The 22,542-nt window shown below is 55.5% G+C and overlaps 1 protein-coding gene across 1 annotated transcript; it reads right to left on the bottom strand.

Moving 5' to 3' along the window:
• Positions 1-5,833: 5,833 nt before the first annotated feature.
• C3 (complement C3) lies at positions 5,834-21,803 on the bottom strand. Its single transcript, XM_069881523.1, has 40 exons — positions 21,696-21,803; positions 20,657-20,849; positions 19,985-20,144; positions 19,662-19,732; positions 19,487-19,581; positions 19,325-19,407; positions 19,147-19,237; positions 18,689-18,791; positions 18,409-18,529; positions 17,973-18,088; positions 17,551-17,697; positions 16,567-16,779; positions 16,276-16,470; positions 15,690-15,851; positions 15,483-15,612; positions 15,216-15,287; positions 14,632-14,838; positions 14,340-14,493; positions 13,922-14,007; positions 13,397-13,536; positions 13,103-13,315; positions 12,734-12,800; positions 12,314-12,400; positions 12,023-12,226; positions 11,534-11,609; positions 11,296-11,455; positions 11,016-11,111; positions 10,724-10,874; positions 10,446-10,609; positions 9,885-10,043; positions 9,295-9,445; positions 9,119-9,170; positions 8,830-8,917; positions 8,369-8,458; positions 7,862-7,967; positions 7,502-7,591; positions 7,254-7,340; positions 6,911-6,994; positions 6,367-6,502; positions 5,834-6,094 (listed from the first exon to the last, which is right to left on the bottom strand). Exons 1-40 carry the CDS (start codon positions 21,764-21,766, stop codon positions 5,953-5,955), a joined length of 5,013 nt encoding a protein of 1,670 aa, XP_069737624.1. The 5' UTR covers positions 21,767-21,803; the 3' UTR covers positions 5,834-5,952.
• Between the last annotated feature and the right edge of the window lie 739 nt (positions 21,804-22,542).

The following is a 22,542-nucleotide window of genomic DNA, read 5'->3' as shown; positions in this document are numbered from 1 at the left end:
GTGCCGATACCCAGGACAAAAGAAAGATGAGTCGTGGAGATCCAAATTCTAGGAAGTTACCAGATTTCAGTCGCAGGAGTGAACAAAAAGAACTTGAAAAAACATAACCTCTACTCGTTTTCAAAAAGAACAAACACACAAGACCTAAAAACACAGGACGCTCACCACACAGCAAAGGAGACTGGAATTATAGAGGCGGTCAGCCAATTAAAAACTCACAGCAGTGGGATTTGACTCATTTTAGACCTAAAATGGAAACTCAATGAACATTGAAAAAACCACAATGGATAACAGGGACGAGGTAACAACTGCTGTGAGTAATAATAGAGCAAACCTCACTGGTAAGTTCAGGAAAAACCCAAAACTCTACTAAATAAGGGAGGCTTGTGTGCCCACAGAACGGATGAAGAAGAGTTGCTCAGCTGCTAACCGTTACAAGTCAAAACAACGACCAGCCTCTTCCCTGAGAAATGCAGGAGACAGGGACAGAATCCTACCCTGCAGAGAGGCAGCGAGTCCATACCTTTAAGTAGCGAGGTCTCTAATGTTCGGATGGATGGAGGCAGGACAGATGCAAAGAAGTCAGTCGAGGAATGCAATAAGTAGAAGGTACAAGGGAGCAGAGATCTCAGAGTCCTAGAGATTACACTTTCTAGGGCAACTAATACTTCTCAAGATAAAACTCCTCTGATGCGCAAACCAGACAATTGCTGTACGAGGGTCCAGATGATCCATACCTTATGTCTCATCCTCATTGTCACCTCCCATCGACTGCAGAGAGACTAGAACAACAGAAACCTGAACGGCACTTACATCTGACCGCCCAACTGACCCAAGGAAAACTGATGAACCCATCTCCCTTTCCCCACTTCCAGACCATTAAAGCCCTTTTCCACCCCTGAAGAGTCAGAGAAGAAACCCTGCTCCTTCCTAACAGAACCTGCCCTATATTTTAACTCCTTGACCCTTCTGTGTTGGTGTTCTTTGGGAGCTGCACTTCTGAGCTTTTCCCAGGGTTCTCCTGGTCCCTTCTGTCTTCCACCAGCCTACAGAATCAAGTTACCCCCCTAGGCTAATATACCAAAACCTAAATTACTATCCCCCATGAGGTGCCTGCTACAAACTGCAGAGACTCTAGGATGAATGCATCATCCCCCACAGAATGAGGAGTAGCCACAAGTTGCCCCATAACCAGAAATCCTAGATAAAGGCAAAGCACCCAGGAAAAAAAGTACAACAAACAAACAAACTAACAACCCCCCCAAAAAAAACCTGCTAAAACATCATGCCCCCTCAAACACCCAATCAAAAAGTACTGACCTAAAACCAAACACACACCTACGTACAAAAGAAAAAAATGCAGTCACAGCAGCATGAGCTGTAAAAAAAAAAAGCTTACTGCTCCAGGATACCCTCATCAAAAGCCACAATGAGCTGAAACAGCAGCAAAGCTCTGATCCCAAGGAGAGCCAGAGGCTGAATGACCTCCCCAGCCAAGGCCTGTGGCTTATATACCCCTGGGCCTTCACACACATCACATGTGAATGGGGTGGGGCGAACCCCCTCAAAGGTATAAATAGGGCCTGGGGAGCAGCTGTGTTTTATTAACTCTACCTTACATTTTCAGCAAGAACGATGCTGTTTCTATGCCTGAAAGCCTCCTTGCGAGGAATAATGGTATGTGTGCTTTTACCGCAACGCTGCTTCTTGTGACGGCGATGAGACTAGGTAGTGAACAATTTAGAGCTGGACTTTTTGGTTCCTTTCCTTTACCGTGCCGCAATACAATTTTTGTTCTCTGGTATTCCTGCACCCCTACTCTTTTATTTTCCTGTGCTGCTTTCTCTCTTCCCCCCCACCCCCCCCAATCTTTAGTATCTGTCTTGTGTCCGTAGTTCTTTTTTTCTTTTTCCATCTTTGTCCCAGTCTGCATTTTTTTCTGTTTCCCAGTCCCTGGAGTTCGTTTGTTCTTTCTCTGCACCTGCGAGTGCCTTGCCTTCCTTTCTCTTTTCCCATTCCTCTATTTCTTTCTCTATCCTTTTGTATTGCTCGCTGTTGCTGTTCCAGCTTTTCTGTTCACTTTGTATCTTGATATTCCCCTTTACCACTCCTCTTGCTGTTTCAAAATCTTTGTGCTAGTTCCTGCCCTTTTTTATAATCCTCTGTCTGTCTGTAGGGCTCCTAGTTCCTCTCAAACAAGTCAGCTCTTCTTTATGTACGCACGTGGCTTTATAAGAGCGCCAGGCTGAAATGTTCCTCTTAGCTTCTGCTCAGAGAAGCGCTGCTGAAAAGATCCGTGTGTTATCTTCAGGATGACTGAAGTGGCAGAGCTTTAGGGTATTTTGTTCCCCTCTCCTCCTCCCCACCCAAGTGCTTTGTTACTCAGAGGCACGGGACCCCAGCTGACTTGATTTGGCACGTGCCTGGGATTCACAGACCCCTGCAACTGACTAATGATGTTGCAGCAGTGATCGTATTGAGTTAGTTCTGTGAGAGGAAGGGCCACAAGTCAGTTGATAAAAGCACAGGCTGTCCCTCTCCTTGATGTAAATACAGGAGTTTCACAGCCTTTCCTCTTATGTCTGGGGTCTGCTATTATGGTTAGCTTCTCTGTGACAGCTTTATTGTTCTTCTCAGCCTGATGACTACACAAAAGATGTGGCTGTATGCTGGTAGGAAAAAGGCCAGGGGAGGATCAATGACAGAGTTGAAAATGCCCTTTAGAGTTTGGTGCTTCATTGGCTGCTGACAAATAGCAAGGGCTCTGTGATTTTGCTACCGTATGAGACAGATCAAAGGTGTTTAAGTAGCACTCAATTCTATCTAAATGATGTGTTAGTGTCTTATTATTGTATGTGCAATTAAGTTATGTAATTTAAATTGAGCTTCGCCATGCTACTTATGTAAAAACTTTCATTAAACCACCAACACGTTTTATTTAAGTTGCCCAGTGACAGAAGAGAGCTTGGCTCTCTCTCTCCACCGTGCGTGCAGGGCACCCGGGCAGCGGTACCGCGTTTCCGTCACCCGATGGCAAAAGGGAGCCGGGTTAATCCATTCAGGCTGCGATACCGCGTTTGTGTCGCTCCGTAGCGGCAGAGAGCTCGGTTGGACGACTCGGCCTGCAGTAGCACGAGTCGGTGACCCGGGGGCAGCAGAGAGTCGGGTTCGATAGCTCGTGGTGCAGAACCACGTTTGTGTCACGCGGTAGAAGCAGAGAGCAGGCCTGCACGGCTCGGGCTGCAGTACCGCTTTTGGTGTCCCGGTGGCAGCAGAGAGCCACCCTAATCGATTCGGGCTGCGGCAGCGCAACTCGCTCCCCCGCCGGCAGCAGAGCGTGTTCTGTTGTGAACCCCACATCAGCGACCCTAACCCTAACTCTAACCCCTAACCCTAATGACCCTAACCCTAATGACCCTAACCCTAATGACCCTAACCCTTACCCCTAACCCTTACCCCTAACCCTAGAGCCCCTAATGTCCATTCTAAAAGCCCCTAGACCCTTCTAGAGCCTCCCAGGGCCCTTCTAGAGACCCCACGGGCCCTTCTAAAGGCCCCCAGACCCTTCTAGAGACCCCCAGGTCCCTTCTAAAGGCCCCCAGACCCCTCTAGAGCCCTTCTAAAGGCCCTCAGGCCCTTCTAGTGGCTCCCTGGACCCCTTTTAAGGCCCCCAATCCATTCTAAAGTCCCCCCAAGCCACTCAAAAGGCCCCCAGACCCTTCTAGAGACCCCCAGGATCGTTCTAAAGGCCCCCAGACCCTTCTAGAATGCCTACTTAACCTTCTTTAGGCCTACAGACCCTTCTAGAGCCTTCCAGGGCCCTTCTAAAGACCCCTAGACCATTCTAGAGCCCCCACGGGCCCTTCTAAAGGCCCCCAGACCCTTCTAGATCCCGCCTGAGCCCTTCTAAAGACCTCAGACCCTCTAGAGCCCCCAAGGCCCCCTCTAAAAGCCCCCAGACCCTTCTAGAGCACCTCTGGACCTTTCTAAATGCCCCCAGACCCTTCTAGAGCCCCCCAAGGCCCTTCTAAATGCCCCCAGACCATTCTAGAGCCCCACTGAGCCCTTCAAAGGCCCCCAGACCATTCTAGAGCCCCCAAGGCCCCTTCTAAAGGCCCCCAGACCCTTCTAGAATGCCTACTTAACCTTCTTTAGGCTCCCAGGCCCTTCTAGAGCCCCTCGTGTCCCTTCTAAATGCATCTAGACCATTCTAGAGCCCCTCATGTCCCTTCTGAAAGCCCCCAGACCATTCTAGAGCCCCCTACGGCTCTTCAAAAGCCCCCAGACCCTTCTAGAGCCCCTCTGGTCGCTTCTAAAGGCCCCCAGACCCTTCTAGAGCCCCCCAGGACCCTTTTAAAGGCCCTCAGACCCTTCTAGAGCCTCCCAGGGCCCTTCTAAATGCCCCCAGACCCTTCTAGAGCCCCCCCAGGGCCTTCTAGAACCCCTCAAGACCCTTCTAAAGGCCCCCAGACCCTTCTAGAGCCCCCCTGACCCCTTCTAAAGTCCCCCAGACCCTTCTAGAGCACCTCTGAACACTTCTTAAAGCCCCTAGACCCTACTAGAGACCCTCAGAGCCCTTTTAAAAGCCCCCCCTTATGAAGAACGGCTGAGAGAGCTGGGGGTGTTTAGCCTGGAGAAGAGGAGGCTGAGGGGAGACCCCGTTGCTCTCTAAAACTACCTAGAAGGAGGTTGTGGAGAGGAGGGAGCTGGGCTCTTCTCCCAAGTGATGGGGGAACAGGATGAGAGGGAATGGCCTCAAGCTCCACCAGGGGAGGGTCAGGAAAAAAACAATTCATGGAAAGGGTCATTGGACACCGGAACAGGCTGCCCAGGGAGATGGGTGAGTCACCTTCCCTGGAGATGTTTAAGGGACAGATGGACAAGGCACTGTGGGACATGGTTTAGTGATTGATGGGAATGGTTGGACTCGATGATCCAGTGGGTCTTATCCAACCTGGTGATTCTATGATTCTTAGACCTTTCTAGGACCCCCAGGAACCCCCTAGAGCCCCCTGGGACCCCTTTAGGGCCTTCTAGAGCCATTCTAGCACCCCTAGGAACACTCTAGAGCCCTCTGAAACCCCTTTAGGGTCTTCTTGGACCCTTCTCTGACCCAGAGAAACCCTCTAGAGCCCCCTAGGATCCCTTTAGGGCCTTCTAGGACACTTCCATGACCCCAAGAAACCCTCTAGAGCCCCCTGGAACCCATTTAGGGCCTTCTAGGACCCCAAGTAACTTTCTACAGGCCCCTGGGAGACCTTGAGGCCTTCTAGGACAAATCTACGACCCTGAGGAACCCTCTAGTGCCCCCTGGGACCCCTTCAGGACCTTCGAGGACCCCAAGAAACCCTCTAGAGCCCCCTGGAACCCATTTAGGGCCTTCTAGGACCCCAAGTAACTTTCTACAGGCCTCTGGGAGACCTTGAGGCCTTCTAGGACCCTGCTTGGACCCCCTTAGGGCCTTCTAAAACTAATCTATGACCTTCAGGAACCCTCTAGTGCCCCCTGGGACACCTTTAGGACCTTTGAGGACCCCGCAGAACCCTCTAGAGTCCCCTGGGACCCATTTAGGATGATTTAGGACTCTTAAAAGAGCCCATGGGACTCCTTTAGGCCCTTCTAGGACCCTCTAGAGACCCCTGCACCCCTTTAGGTCCTTCTAGGATTCAACGTAGACTGGCAGCAGCCCTTTTGAGACCCCCATGACCACTCTGGGACCCTCTCGACACCTCTACCGCTCCTTGGGACCCCTTTATGGCCTTATAGTGTTCCATGATCCCATCATCTCTTACAGGATCCCCACATCCCTCACCAAGAAGATTCAAAGGCAAACTCTCAGTAAGGACTTTTTAACTCAAAAAAGAAAAACAAACAAACAAACAAAAAAAAAAAACAAAAGGGAGGAACAAGGAGTAGTAGGGTGGGGGATGTCACGGGTCCGGGGGCATTCGCTCAGGATGGACACCCAAACATGGTCATGGCCTCGGCGAACTCAGCAAAGTCCTGGCAGAGGGGTTGCAGCTCAGGTTCTTGGCACGCCTCCTCCGAGGGCCATGCCTCCAGCCACGTGTTCTTGCCGATGAGGTAGGAGAAGCTGGAGACAGCAAGGGGACAGAGGACACATGGTCAGAAGACCGTGGTGCCCCAGAGGGGACACACACAAGAATGGGCAATAGGGTGTGCAACCCTGTAAGAGACACTAGAGAACCTCTGTATGGAAGCAGACATGTCTGTGTAATTGGGTGTTTGTGTCCCCGCATCACATCTACACCTGCCCCCAGTGTCCCATGTCTCACATCGCTGTGTTCTCATGTCCCCACAGATGTAGTCTCAGCTCTGGTGCCACATGGGTCCCCATGTCCTTACCGTCTGCCGGTAACCCACAGGTCAGTGCCCTGCCCCCAGAGCAGGTAGTCTTGGCCAATCTGGAGCCTCAGAGCATCTTGGCACTGCCGGTGGCTCACAAAGGTCCGGTTGCTTCCTGCCGGGTCCTCATCGGTGCCTGTCCCAGGAGAGGACATGCAGGTGACATCGTCTCCATCCCAGCACACCTGCAACACCCGCTCTGAAGAGTCTTACAGTGGGGACTCTCAATCCCCAGGGACTCCGCTGTTGTCACCAGCTCAAAGGTGTCAATATCCATGGGTGGTTACAGCACCCCTGGCTTTTCCCAGCACCTTTGGGTGACACCAACCCCCTGGTGGGGCATTCCCAGCACTTTTGGTTGATGCCACACAACTTGGGTGTCCTTGGCATAGCTGAGTGACACAAACTCACTTGGGTGTCCCCAAGCCACTTTAATAATGCCAACCTACTTGAGTATCCCTGCCCCGGCTGCTCCCAGTCCTAGATGACTCCCACCATAGCCCTTGGGGTGGTCTTGTCCCCCCACCCCCTGGGATGCTCATACCCATCTTGATGACGGAGAGGATGGTCATGATGTAGTTGTCATGGGATGGTGTCTGCTCTGTTGCCACCAGCTTCACTTTGTACACTGGGGAGAGGGATGTCACTGTGTCACCCTCACCCAGTCATAGCACCCCTACCTCAGGGTGGCCCCTCAGCATGTGGGGACCTCTCTGTCTCCCTCTTTCCTCCCTGTGTCCCTCCACTTCTCAACCTGTCTCTCTTGTCCCTCCATGTCTCCCTCCCCGGTCCTGGCTCTCTGTATCCTTCCTGTCCTTCTAGAGCTCTTTATGACCGCAACTGTGTCCTTCATGACTTCCCATGACCCCACATCCCCCATGCCCCACCGTAGTCAACTCCTGGCTCGCAGGCGCGCTCAATGCGTTGGTTGACGGTCAGTGGTATGTCCTGCTGGTTTCGCATGAAGCAGTTTTCTGCAGGGACATGGGAACACAGCCATGACAAGTGGTAGTGACATGTCCCATCACGACAGAGACGTGGCCCCAGCACAGTCATGACACGTCCCATCACATCGATGACGTGTCCCATCATGGCTGACCCAGTCTGGCCCCATGTCCCCATGTTCCCATGTCACCTTCAGCACAGCGGCACACGTCCCCGTGACAGATCTTGGACAGTTTCCCACCCTCCTTGTCCGGATGGTAGAAACGGGTGCAGCGGTCATCTGTAGGGACATGAGGGCATATGAGATGATGGGGGGAAACAAGGGAAGGCGTGAGGACAGAGTGGTGACATGTGGAGGGAGAGGGCCAGCAGGGAGACGTTGGACATGGAGGGACTTGGTGACACAGACACGTGGAGAAGATCAGCAGGGACGTGGTGGGACAGAGGGACAGGAGGAGACACAGAGGGGAGTTTGTGGAAGACGGGAGGCATAGAGGAGCATGTGTGGGTGGAGGGGACCCAAGAGCGACACAAGAGGACATAAACACACCGATCTTGTAGTAGCTGTAGATGGTGACAGCTGCAGGCTGGATCAAGCCCACCCGGAATCGCTGGTGTGCCTTGAAGGCGAAGCACTCCTCGGCTTTGTGTGAGATCTGGGGATGGGAACACAGGGATGGCGCTCAGCCTGGCCCTGCCCTCAGCCGTGTCCCCATGCTGACCCTATCATCTATGATCTGGACCCATCCCTGTCCTTGTCTGCACCTGAGATCCTTTTCTTGTTGCCACTTATGTCTTCATTCCTGTCTCTGTCCCCGTTACAGTCCCTGTTCCTGTCCCCAACCCCACCTGTGTCACTATCCCATGCTGTGTCCCTACCCATGTCCCCAGCTCCATTACCACCCCTGCCCATGTTCTCAACTCCATCCTGTGCCCTGTCCCATCTTGTTCCTGCTCCGTGACTGTCTGGTCACATCTCCATCCCTGTCTCATCTTGTCATGGTCCTATCACATCCCCATCCTGGCCTACCTTTGTCCCTCATCCCCACATCCCTACCTTGTCGAGGTAGATGATGAGGTTGCTGCGCTCTGACTGGGGTAGGTCGATCTCATACTTGGAGATGTACTTGTCCACCCCATCTGTAAGCTGGTGACAGGGACATGGTGACACACTGGGACGCACGACCATGTCAGGACATAGGGATACACAGAGACATGGTGATGCTGTCCCCATGGGACACACGGGGACATGTGGCCATGGCAGGATGCAGGGGACTTGAAGGGATGTGGGGTTCACAACAGAACACGGGGACACAGTGACACCAGGGGACACGTGGCCATGGAGGGAAAGGCAAGGACACGGCAATTCAGTGGCACGAGGGAATACGAGGACATGGGGACATGCAGGCACACATGGGAAAATGTGTCCTCATGTCCTTGTGCCCCATGGGGACACCATGGGACACCACAGTGCAAGGTCCTGTGTGTCCCTCCAGGTCCCCGTGTCCCTGCCCTCACCCTCTTCAGGTCCTGGAGGTCAGGGGAGAAGCCTGTGAGCATGGAGACGTCAAGAATGGACATGGTGGCATCAATGTTGTCCAGGTACCTATGGGGACAGTGTTGAGGTCATCCATCCTCACATCCCCAACTGCCTAGTGCCCCCACCCTTTATGTCCCTGTTCCCAAGGATCCCTAGGGAACAAGGTGGAGCTGAGCTCTGTCTGAACTCAAAGTCTCCATCCTTCTCCCCGATGTCCCTGATCCCCTCTCCATCTCTGATGTCCCCGATGTTGCCAGCCTGTCCTACCTGGTGCAGATGGTGATCTTGACAGAGCGGATGACGCCTTCCTGTTCCTTGCCTGTGGTGGGACAAGGGAACGTGAGGGACAACAAAGGGGACGTGGGGTGCCACGTAGGGTACCCATAGAGGACATGAGGAGGGATACAGAAGGATCACACAGTGAGGACATGTGAGGGACTCACCCGTCTTCACGTCCTCCACCTGCACCCGCAGGTCAAAATTGTCACACTTGTTTTCCTTCTCCGGGACCTTAGCATTGTAGACGGTCACCACTGTCAGCGTCCCCTTGCCAGTGCCCTCAGCTTTCACCGTGAAGTCCTCATTTATCTTGGTCTGTGGGGACAAAGGACAGTGAGGAAGGACAGGGACATCCCCAGGGGTGGGGCATCCTAGGACATGGAGTTACATGAGGACATGGAGGGGGTATAGAAGGGATAAGGGCAACCCAGGACTTGGAGGGGACAGGGAAATCGGAGGACACAGAAGGACATGAATGGGACAGGACATTCCAGGTCACAGCAAAGGAGGGGACAAGATCAGCCTGGGACATGGGTGGACATGGCAGGGACATGCCAAGCCTGGGAAGGACACAGAAGAGAGGTGGAAGGGACATAGACAGCTGAAGCCACAGCGAGGGGACAAGATTGTCCTGGGACACGAAGAGATATAGATGGGCCTGGGACGTCCCATGGATGGCAACAGCAGGGTGAGCAGTACTGCATCCCCATGGTCCTGCTGGTGACGGTGACAAGGATGACAAGGGTGATGGTACCTCAGCAGAGCGTGCCACCAGGGCGTTGCGGTTCTCGATGCGGTAGGTGATGGCGCTGGCACGGCGTGGGAGCAGCACCGACACGTCAAGGTTGAGCTCGAGCTGCCGCGGTGTTGCCACCTGATACTCAGCCAACGCTTGGAATACCAGGATGGTGGCCTGCAGGAACACTTGTGTCACCAAGGCTTGGGGACACTGTGTGGGGCATCCCCAAAGCCCCCTTAGTGGCCCTGAGCCCAGGGTGACCCCAAGCCCTGGGGCCACCTTCTGTCACTTGGAACATAACCTTCGAGGTCTTACAGAGCAGAAGTGTCCCCCAGGGACAGGAATTGTCCCTGGGGATCTCCAGGGTCTGGAGGTGCCCTCCAGGGACAGGGGCCTCGTGGGTTTTCCAAAGCCCTTGAGATCCCATAGGACCAGAGATATTCCCCAGGGACGTGCCATTGTGGTGACCCCAGGAGCCATGCCATGTCCCCTCAACCCCCATCTTCCTGTCCCCCTTCCCAATGTCAGATGGTGCCAGGACAGCACCCATGGGTGCCAAGAGGGTCCATAGCCCACCTGTGTGGAGCCGTAGCCACCACCAAAGTAGTTCTGCTGTGCGAGCCAGCGGGCCACTGGCCCAGTCAGCTCCGGCTTCTCCATTTGCAGCAAGGCCAGCAACGCGTAGGACGTCCCCTCGATGTTGTAGGTACGAGCGTTGCGTTCCTCCCAGCTTTTGTGATCTGGGGTGACACTGGACCCTCAGCACCTTCTAGAGATGATTTCTCCCCCACCACATAACCCATAACTAGCTCTCCCTCCACCCCCCAATTTTGTACCCTGTGGTGGGACATCACCTTTGGAAAACTTCATGAGAATCTTCTCGCTTTTGAGTTTCTCAGTCAAGGCCAAGGCATAGGAGGTCAGGGCCACCGTGTAGGGTCGGGCCAGTGACTGGTACCTCCGGGCAAGGTACTCAGCAGCTTTATTGATGCTTCCATCCAAGCTCTGAGCAGAAAGGATGGTAAGTTTGGATCCTCAGGTGGCTGCTAAAAGGGTTGGGGGCCTCATCTTGAAGCGCTGTCCTATGTGACAGGTTCCTGTTGTCCCCCCAACTCCCCATGTGAGGCTGAGGACTGGGCCACTCACATTGACGTGGTCCTTGCAGATCCCTCGGGCCTCCTGCAGTGCAACGAGGACAAAGGCTGTCAGCGACACCTCGGGCTCAGCACCCTCGTAGCCTCCCTGTGGGACAAAACGGAGGGGAAAACCCTCAGGGTCATGGTTTTCACAGCAAGCTTTGGCCACCCAACACTGATACCGGTCACCCAAAATAGTCCTTTCCCCACAGTTCCTTTCAAATCCCATCCTCAAGCCAACAGGGCTTTGACCATCACCAGAGACGAGATTTGAATCCCCTCCACCATACCACCATCTCCTTATGGATGACAGGAGCATCTTCTTGGAAGATCCCATCTGGCTTCTGCTTTTCCAGGATAAGCCATTTCACAGCTCCACAAACCACCTCGGGGTCAATGTGTACCAGCTTTCTAGCCATGGCAAAGACTTTGGCCACATAGGCTGTCAACCTGGGAACAGGAAGACCTTAGCATCACATCCATCTTGGTCATCCAGACTCGCTCAGTGGTGGCCACATGGACGCTCACCAGGTGCTTGATGCGCGGCTCTTGAAGGCAGCGTAGGAGCCGTCAGGTTTCCGGAAAGCAAGTTGTTGGGAATAACCTGTTGAGGAGATCATAGCTGGCCAACATAAAGAGCATCCGAGAATACCTTCAAGCCACCAATGCCCTCCAGTCACTGGCCAGCATAAGGACCACCCAACCAAACTGAAGTAGCTTCAAGGCACCAGCTCACTCCAGCGAACATTCTGATGCAAGCCAGTAGCTCTAGAAGTCCCCAAACTGGTAACATCCCACCCATGTCTTCTTTAAAGATGAAGACTGAAGTAACTTCAAGCCACCAGCTCGCTCTGGAGCACTGGAGCACATTCCAGCACAAAACAGTAGCTCTAGAAACCCCCAAACTGGTAGGAACCCACCCCTGTCTTCTTCAAAGATGCAGGTTTCTTCAGCACCTTGGGTCATGGTGACATGTCGCACCCTAAGAGAGGAAACCAGGGTATGTTCCCCACCTACCCTTTTTAATCAATTCGATGGTCTGAGCACGCCGGTCAACACCGAAGCTTTCCCACTGTAATGTGCTGTCCAGGTAGTGGGTGGCAATGACAGTGGGTGTCATCCCGATCATGTTCTGCTCCCCACAGCCTGCTGGTGTCACGATGAGGTGCTTCAGCTTGTCCCCATCGATGGCTTTCTCCACCATGATGGACACAGGGTTGCCTAGACCAGAAGAAAGGGAGATATCAAGCCAGGAGCGTCCCATCCTCTCCCAGGTCCTCCTCACGTGTTCCCTGCCCCTGCTCTCACCTTGGATGCTGACTTTGGTCTCTGACTCAGTGTTGGGGACGATGTCAGAGAGGTTTGCTGCCCTCACCTTCTCTTCCTGCACACCATCTGCAGGGCAGAAAGACCGGGATGGAGATGGGTGAACCCAAATCCTTCATGCCCCACCTCTCTGAGATGACCCAGCCCCACCCCACATCTGCAGCAGGTTGTCCCTTGTCCCTTAAGATATTTCAGAGCAATACCAGGATGTCCCTTCTCCCTTGAGATGCCCTAGCTCCATAGTGGGATGTCCATTGTCCCCTAAGATGCCCTAGTCTTGTGTTGGCACATCCTTCATCCCCAAAGATGTCCTAGATCTGCAGTGGGACTTCTCTTGTCTGCTAAGATGCGCTAGATCCTTTCCTCAGTTGGACATCCCTAAGACCAGCCAAGGCCACTCACTGACTCCCTTCGTCTTCGGGTCCAGCTCAACTATCTTCACCGTCTTCTCCAGCCTCATCCCTTCAGGCTGCAGAGGGAAGAGTCCAAGTGTAAAGGCTGGGCTAGGTTTGGGTTCCCCTTCCCAACCTCTCTGGGTTGTCCAGAAAAGGTGTTCCGGTGTAAACCGGCATGCCCAAGTCACAGGGTGAACTCGGAAACCCCCAGGAGACTAGACTCGAGCATCCTTGAGGCAGGATCCTTCATCCCTGGGTATCAACACCAGGATGAAAGTGGAGGCAGGGATGTCACAGCGATACCATGCTGAGGACAACTCAGGGATGGAAATGGTATGAAGCCATGGAGATACCATGAGCAGCAATAGCCACTCACCACGACTTTGAGCTTCTTCTTGACCCCATCAGCCACAAAGCTGCCCCGTACAGCTGCCTTCACCTCGACTTCATGCAGCCCCAGATGCAAAGGCACAATGACAAAGGGCACAGCCCATGATGACTGGGGCTTCAGCTTGAGGATCTGCTGGTAGCGTGCCTTGGAGGTGGAGGCACTGCATAGGGCTGGGTTGTACATCAGCTCCACTCGCACCTGCAGGACATCAAGAGGTTAACCATGGAGTTCAGGTGGTCACAGACCCCCAAGAAGCCCACATGTGGGTCCTCTACCAACCGTGATTTCATGCATCCAGTAGTTGTAAAGGATGGCACGGATCTCCACCTGCTCATTCCTCACCACAGAGTAGGGCAGGCGCAGGTCGATGAAGAACTGCTTCATCACTGTGATCTCATAGGGATCAGCTACACACAGCCCTGTGGAGCAGCCCACAAGGACATGGGGTTCAGGCTGATGGGTTTGCTGGACCCTCGAGTTCCAGGGAGTCCTCTCAAGGCTCAGGGACCCCCTTAAGTCCCATGGTGGCCTCCCAAATCTTCATGGGTCCCTCAAGTCACATGGTGACCTCCTGAGGCTCAGGGGGACCCCTCAAGACCCAAGGACAGCCGCCCAGCTTTGGTGGATCTCCCCAAAGTCTGGGGCACCTCTCTTGTAGTATGCCCCCCTCTAAGCTTTTGGAGAGTCCTCAAACCCCAAGGAACCCCACCAGCCTTTGGGGGACACTTCAAACCCCAAGGACAACCCCCAAGTCTTGGGGGATTCCTTTGATCCTCAGGGACACCTTCCAACTCCATTACCTACCCTTGGTCTGTGAAAGGCTGACAGCCAGGACCTCCCATGTGGTGATGGAGTCCTTCAGGTACACAGGCAGGGTCTTCGTGGAGATGCTGGAGAGGATGGGAGTGACCAAGGGGTCATAACTGGCCCCTGGCTAGGCTAGGGAGGTGTAACCAGCCACAAGGCTGGGGTAGGGGGAGTCCTGGCTGGTCCCCAGGCCAGACAAGGAGGTTGTAGGTGGCCCCTGAGTTGGACCAAGGTGGCATAAGTTGTCCCCCAGCAGCATCAGGGGGTCAAAGATGGCCCTTGTCTGAACCTGGGGGCATCATAGCTGGTCTCCAGACTGGGCAAGGCAGTGTCCAGAGCCGGACAGGGAGGAGGTAACAATCCCCAAGTTAAGCCGTGGGGCAGAGGGGTTGTGGGACAAGGGCACAAAACTCACCCCAGCTCATTGGGCTTCTCCATCAAGTGCTCCACCTGCCACAGCCAGCTCTCTGGGAAGAGGCTCCGTGAGGTGATGTCCTCATCAGCCAGGAAGCCATCGTCCACCTCACCTGGGGGTGGCACCACCCATCGCAACCGTAGCCTCGGGCTGCCTGCATGGACCCAGTACCACCCCAGCATTGCCCAGGCATCGTGCAAGCAACACCCAAGCTTCACCCAAAGAAAGCGCAAGCCACGTCCGATTTACCTGACCTTCACCCAAGCCCACCATCACCCCACCATCGCCCAGCACTTGCTTCGAGCCAGCTCGAGATGGAGCTCGCGCTGCTTCTTGTCACGGATGCCCTTGATGTAGATGCAGCAGTCGAGGAAGGCCCGGATGCAGGCTTCTCCATCCTGGATGTAGTTGGTCCTCTGCTCACAGCTGTGGCCCATGGGGTTGTCCTTCATGCCATCCTCACAACACTTGCGCAGCGCCTTGTCCGTGTAGTTGGCCGCTGCCGGCACAAAGGCACTCCACTGGCACCCAGTCCCAAAGGCCCTGGCCTGAGGGCCATCAGGGACATTGGACACTCTGGTGGCCTTCGGGATGTTGCGTTATCACCAGGGACATGGGACACCGGTATTGACTGGGATGTGTCCTTTGGGTTATGGGGTGCTATGGGTTCACCGGGGAGATAGAACACTGATGCCCCTCAGAGACAGGCCCACTGGCATGGGATTCTCCGGTGTCCCCCAGGGACATGGGGCACTAGTAGTGTGTGGGACATGGGATGCTCTGGTGCCCTTAGGGACCTCGGACACATTGTCATTTTCAGAGACATGGAACAACCCAGTGTTCCTGGGGACATGGGACACTCCCAGTGCCACCTACCCTTGGAGCTTTTGTCCTGGGCGAGCAGCAAGGAGCGGCGTTTACGTTTTGCAGGCTGGGGACACTGGACCTCTGAGGACAGAGTGCACAGGTCAGAACCTCATGGTGTCACAGCCCCAAACACAGGTGTCACCTCCCAAAGCTGTCACCTCCTCATTCCCTGCCCCTGAGGTGTCACCTACCCCATCCTCAAAACACCACATCCTCAAGGTGTCACCAACCTCATCCCTGAGGTGCCACCCCAAGTTGTCCCAGCATGTCCCCTACCAGATCGCTGCGGCGTGGAGATCTGGATGTTGGTGACCAGGCTGAGGCCAGCATCAGCAAAGACACCCACATTATCCCTTCCGCTGCCTGGGGTGCATCCAATGTCACCCTTCTCCACCGTGTCCCAAACCTGTGACGAACAAGGGACAGCCATGACAACCACTGCCACCACCTGGGGACAGCAGAGATTGGAACCTGGGCACCCACCTTGGACTGGGTGATCCTGTTCTTCTTGTTGAGGACAAAGACACCCTTGTCCACAGCCACTAACCCCACGTAGGCATTGTGATCCCCCTCGATGCGCAGCCGCATGGGTGTCCCCGGTTCTTGCACTTGGTTGTCCGCCTCTGTTGCTCCCTTCACCACCAGCTGCCATGGACATGGTGTGAGGGGTTACAGGCACAGAATACCTCCAAAACCTCTTCGCTACATCCTCAGGAGCTGCCCCATGGGGTTACCTCAACCCCATGGGGCGTTGGAGTCCTCCAGGGGTAGTTGATGGCTGTGTCCTCTACCATGAAACATCTAGACCATTAATGGGTCAACCTGGGCCACCCAAGGGCCTTGTAAGATGCCCAAGCACTTCATGGACTTCCCAAACCACCCAAGTAACACCTAATCCCCATCATGGGCCACTCGTGTGTCTCAAGGGCTGGTCAATCCCTCCCTCTCGTGGGATTCCCAAGCCCCCCACGAACTATTCAATCCACCCAACCTCCATCATGGGCCACCTCAAAGGCCAGTCAATAACCTTAAGGGTCCCCTGTTCCCTAGGACAGTGGCACATACTCACGGTGCCCATGCAAGTGTCTTTGACATCAACCCAGATGGAGTCAGCAACAATCTCGTTGGGCATCACGTGGTAGTAGGCCACGATGCGGAAGGAAGGGATGAGCTGAGTTGTCACGGGCAGTGACATAGTGACCAGGCTCTGGCCAGCCTCGTGCCGCTGTCTCCCCACTTGGACAATGCGTCCCTTGCTCATGATCTGTGGTGGGCAAGCAAAGGCAGGGCTGGTGGGCACCTGGACACCAAGGTTGTCAAGATTGGGGGCAGCTTGTTGGTAGAGGCCAAGTGTGCTCACCAGGTAGGTGAAGTACCGGACAGAGTCACGGGTGGCAATGTTGTTGCTCTTGAGGTGGAAGTTCACAGCGAGATTGTCACCGGGTTGCAGTTCGGTGACCCCCGTGGCCAGGTGGAGGAGGTTGCCAGAACCTCTTTGGCTGCGGTAAGCTTTGGCAGTCATCTGCCGCGAGGCCTGGCGCTCTGGAGGCAGCCCTGGTTGGTTCGTCCGCACCTACAACACAGGGGACACAGTGGCACCTGGTCAACAGGGACAGGCATGGACCTGGGCAGGGGTCACCATGGCTGTCCTGGTCTCCCCGACCCTTGCTGGCCTGGTCCTTTGTCAACCTGATCACCTCTGCTAGCCAGGATGTCTTGGTCACTCTAGTCAACTTGACCGCTGTGGTCCCCCCTGACGTTGTCCCTCCTGGCCCTCGGTACCCCTGAATATCTTGACCACCTCGCTCCACCTGACCTTGGCCATCCCAGTTCTTGGTCACTGGTGAACCATACTGGCCCTGGCTGTAGGCCATCATGGACAACGTGACCGCTTACAGACATCTTCACCAGTCTCCCTGACTCCAGCCCTGGTCCTTGATCACCCTGGAAGTCTTGGTCAAACCAAGTTTTTTGGTTTTCATGGAGGCCAGACATCCTGCTCCTTGGTCAGCCTTGGTTCTTGGTTACTCTGGACGTCTTGACAACCACAGTCCATCTGAACCGTGCTGGTGCCCTATCCATCCTGTTCCTTGGTCAACAGTGACCAGGGCAGCCCTGACCGTTGGCTGCCACGGATATCTAGGCCGTCCTGATCCCCCAATCTTGTTTTCCTGTCCCTTAGTCAATGGGTGACCATGCTGGCCATGATCCTTGGTCACTCTGGGCATCTCAGCCAACGTGGTTATCTCAGCAACCCCAACTCTTGGGTCACTTCAGGTACCCCTGGACCCATCCTCCTTGGCCGTCCCAATTCCGAGGCCACCCTGGCACCTATGCCACTCACAGTGATGGGGACGCTGTCCTTGTTGGCTGGCATATTGAGGACCAGCTTGGCCGTACCATCACGCTGGGTGGAGACGAGACCCTCGAAGCTATCAGCCTTGACAGCGACACGTGGAGCGGGAGACTCATCAGGGTTAGTGACATAGACCTGCAGAGGATGTGATGTGATGACCTTACATGGGGACACGGCAGGAGGGATGTGTCACCTGGTGCCATGCTGGTGACACAGGGACAGATCATAGTCCCCACACCCTTTGCATATGACACCACTTGACATGGGGACAGAGTCTGGTCTCCAGGCCTCCTCCACCTGCAAAACTCCAGGCTTATCCCATGTCCATGTTGGGTGTTGGGGACCCTGGTGCCAAGGGAGTCCTGGGCCAATGCCACCACCATCCCGTTCCTGTCCCCAGGTGCCATTACCATCAGATCGAAGGGCATCCCTGGCTTGAAGTACTTGGGCGTGCGAGTGAAGTGGATGGTGTATGGGGATGTCACGATGCGGATGCCACTGCGTTGGGCCTCCACCATGTCACTGCCTGTGGTGACCAGGGGAAGAGCCATATCACTCAGCACCAGGGCAGGGCTCCCAATGTCCCCCAGGAACATCTCTGTTCAACTTCAGCTGGCCCCAGATGTCTCCATCCTCATTGTACCCGGCCCTACCTTTCCTCATCCCTTTTGTCCCCAATCCATCTCCCCAGTCCCACGTGTCACTGCTGCCTCCAGCCCCCTGTGTTTCCAAGTGTCCCCCAAACCTACCCGACTTCTTGAAGACTGTGACTGAGACATAGAACCCATGACCTCACGTATCCCTGCTGTCCCTGACCTCCAAGTCCCCCAGGATTGCCCTGCATACCTGACTCGGTGAGGACGGTGACGGAGACATAAAGCGAATGTCCCACCAGCTCCTGGAGGTTGGGGAATCGCTGCCGCAACGTGGCCATGGACAGCACAGCTTCTCCATCCCCATCATTTACCTGTGGCATGGAGTCAGTGGGACGGGGACAGCCATGGGGACAGGGATGGGAATGGGGAGAAGGATGAGGTTGAGGATCACTGGGCTCAGCAAGGGACAGAGCTCAACAGGGAGCTGGAATAGGGACAAGGGATGGGGACAGGGGCAAGGACAGGGTCACCTTGATGCGCTGCAGGGACTCAGGGATGCTCTTCTTCTCATCATCCACCATGATGCCAAAGAGGATGAAGGCCGAACCCTGCAGCTTCTTTCCATACAGGTACCTAAGGACAAGCCACCACTCTCACCACCAATCACTGTCCCCATGTCCCCATCACATCCACACTGCTGTCACCCCATATCCCCACATCCTTGTAATGCAACCTTATCACACCATTGCCCCACGTCCTCACCACCTTGTCCCTGTCCCTCCACATGCCCATGTCCACCCATCACCCCATCACACCCTGCCAACTCCCTCGCCCTGTGTCCCACTCACCCCACATCTCCATCATCCTCATCCCTGTCACCTTGCATCCATGCCAACCCCTCATCCCTGGGGACCTAGTACAGGAATGTCATCCCACACCATCTCCCATGGGAGTTTGACCCCCAGAATGAGAAGTTTTGGGGTCCCACCTGGCTGTGATGAACACCCGGAAATCCTCCTTCCGGTCAACGTAGAGGAAATTCTCCTCTGGCTGTAGGACCACCTCAAAGCTTGGCAGCACTGCGGGGTGGGACACCCAATGGACCCAGGAATCCAAAAAAAAGGCAGAAGGGACCCAGGTGTCTGGGGATCTCCACCCCGCCTTACCATACTCCTTGACTTCAAATTGGGTGCTGAAGACCCGTTCTGGTGAGTCTTCAAATTTAGCCATTATCGTCCATGTCCCCAGGCTGGAAAGTGTGGGAATAGGGCGAGGGATGAGCCTGGAGCCATGGATGTCCCCAGGACACCTTGGGAGGTGGCACTCACCTGACAACCTCAGGCAGGTTGTGATTGAGGGAGAAGATGCCGGTTTTCTTTGGTGAGGACACAGGTATTTGCTTGATGATGACATTATCGGGTGTCTGAAGCGACATGGAGTGGTTAGGGACAGTGGCATGGGCGGCTGTGTCCTTGTGCCCTTGTGTCCCCAGCAGGCACCCACCTTGATTTCCACAACCACCGTCTTGGATGCTGGCTCCATGAGGTGGCCCACGGCAAAGAGGCGGCAGAGCACTGGGAGGGGACATGGGAGACGAGGTGAGCAGGGATGGTGCAGGGACATATAGAAATGGGTGCTGGGTCCCAGTGGAGATACCAAGAGGATGCCCCCAACTGGATGCTGGACACCAATGAGGACATTATAGAGAGGTCTCCAAATGGATGCTGGACCCTGGCATCCCAAAGAGTTGTGGAGGGGGCCCAACACCAAGATGCCACCGAGACCCCAAGGTGCCATTGAGGGGACCCAAGACCCCAGGGACGCACCGGTAGAGCCAGGGGTGTAAATGGGCTTGTCAGTCTGCAGGAAGATGTGGCCGGTCTGGATTGACACCAGCAGCACCTTCTCCAGGGTCACGTGGGCCACCTGTGCTGTCACCGAGACAAACTGCTTCCCAGTTGCCTGCTGCAGATCCTTGGCTGACACCTGTGGTGGCAGAGGACACCGAGTGGCACCTGCACCACTGGGATGGAGTAGAGGACACTAGATGGCACTCATCCCCAGGAAGTGGGGCTGGGGATGCTCCGCTACTCTCCCCAAGGACTCCAGAGCGACCATCCTCTAATCATAAGGTGACCATCTCCAAGGACTCTGAGGTGACTGTACCCAAAGATTCAGAGGTGACCGCCTCCAGATAACCAGGGGTGACTGTCCTGTAATCACAAGGTGGCCATCTCCAAGGACCTCGGTGTCACTGTCCCCAAGGATCCAAAGGTGACCATCCCCATAGACGACCACCTCTGTGAACCCTGGAGTCACTGTCCCCAAGGGTCTCAGAGCCATCACCCCCAAACCGTGGTGACCATCCTCCCCCAGGTTCCACCAGCCCTGTGGAAATTCCTCAACATCTCCTACAAGGTTGAGCCCCACGGGCCACCCTCCCGAGGGCGAGAGAGGACAGTGACCGGCGGGGAGGTGACACAGGGGCAGTGACGTACCTTGACAGTGGTGCTGGCCAACATGCCCTCTGTGGGGCTCAGCCGCACACGGATCTGGTAGAGCATTTGGCGCTTGAGGGGAAAGTCCTGCACCATGATGTGCGCCTCGGTGGGGGTGGCCAACCCCGGTGCTTCCACCACCACCACCTCCTCCATCTCCAGTCTCAGCACCGCCGGTGTCACCATGGTCACCCTGGGAACACCAGACGTCAAGGGTAGGCCAGTGTCCCCCACTGCACCCTTGGGGCTCCACATCATCCTGATACCCCCCAACCTGGCCCCACAGCGCTCTAGGGACCTCCTGATCTTCACTCCCCAGGAGCCAGTGCTGTGGGGTCTCCATGGCACCCCAAAGACTCCCCCCAAGCTGCCCCATGGACCCAAAGCAACTCCAAATCCCTCATTCCATCCCAACATCTCCCTAGAACACACCCCGGGAGGCTCCTTAAAGGGGGCTCCCATCCCAGCTGGTAGTCTTGGGAAGGTTGAGGTCCCTGGCAGGGAGGTCCCAGCTAGGGTGGGAGCCCCAGACAGAGGGTTCCTGGTTGTGGGACTCCTGAATATGGGGAGCTCCTTTAGGGTAGGGGATCCACCATGGGGGTTACGTGTGGGGCTGGGAGTCTTGGTTGGGCAGGGGGGGTTCCAACCATCAGGATCCAAGCCAGGAGGTTCTATGGGTGGGGAATCCCACGGGTGAGGGGATCGCAGGGTGCGGGGATCCCATGGGTGGGGTGTCCTAGAAGAGAGAATCCAAGGGGTTGGGAGGTCCCTAAAGAGGGTCCAATGGGTGGGGGTTCCCAGAAGAGGAGGTCCAATGGGTGGGATTCCATAGGAGATCTTGGGAGTGGGGGATCCTGTGGGTGAGGCGACCCAGAAGAGGAAGTCCAGGGGTGGGATCCCATAGGAGATCTTGGGAGGTGGGGGATCCCATGGGTGAGCGGGTCCCAGAAGAGGAGGTCCAATGGTTTGGGGAGGTCCCCTAGGGGATCCTGGAGGAGGAAGCGGGGGTTGATGGGTGGGGGAGATCCCACTGACTCACATTTGGGCACAGGTGGGAGCCTCTTGCAGCAGGAGGAGGCCAAGGAGAAGGGGCAGCACCGGGGCCCCCATGGCTGGAGAGATGGGGGATGAGGACAGTGGTTCCAGGAGGTCCTTTTATAGTGGCATCACCCATTAATGGTTAACCCAAGTGCACAGGCACACCCACACCAGATACCCGGACACTGGGTCCACCCACGTCCACCCATAGGAAAGGGGGGGGGGGGGGGGAGCAGTGCCTTGGTCCACCTGGGTGGGGGCTGGGAAGCACTGGGAGAGGCCTGGGGCCACCTGTGTGGAGGTTGAGGAGGGTCCAGCTGGGCCCCTGGGTGCCCCCATGGTAAGGGAGCCTGGGACTCACTGGGAAGGGGTCCCAGCTCCTGGGGTCCAGCTGGGTGGGGGCTGGGAACCATGCGACGTGGGGGTGGGGTTGCCCGGATGACCAGGTCCTTCCTCATTTCGGGGAAGGCGCTTGGCGAGGGGCCACCGGGAGTTGCAACACCGTGCAGGGAGGGACAGCAGAGGGGAGGATGCAACGGGAAATGGGGGCACGCCGGGGACATCCACAATGCTCTGGGGTCACAGGGTGGGGGTGGGCAACTGGATCCCCTCCTGGGCCCTAGGTAGGTCCTGGACTCCTAGGTCTTCTCCTGGACTTCGATACCTGTGTCCCCTCCTGGACCTCTGACACCCAGCTCCCCTCTTGGACCCTTGGTAGGACCTGGACTACTGAGTCCTCTCCTGACCATGGACAACCACATCCCCTCCTGTACCCTTGGTAGGACCTAGACACCTGGGCCCCCTCCTAGACTTGGTCATCTAGGTTCCCTCCTGGATCCCTCACACTC

Source organism: Phaenicophaeus curvirostris, unplaced genomic scaffold, assembly GCF_032191515.1.
Source record: "Phaenicophaeus curvirostris isolate KB17595 unplaced genomic scaffold, BPBGC_Pcur_1.0 scaffold_51, whole genome shotgun sequence".
Taxonomy (NCBI): domain Eukaryota; kingdom Metazoa; phylum Chordata; class Aves; order Cuculiformes; family Cuculidae; genus Phaenicophaeus; species Phaenicophaeus curvirostris.
Note: the sequence above shows the minus strand (reverse complement) of the source record. Positions and strands in the feature narration are given on the sequence as shown.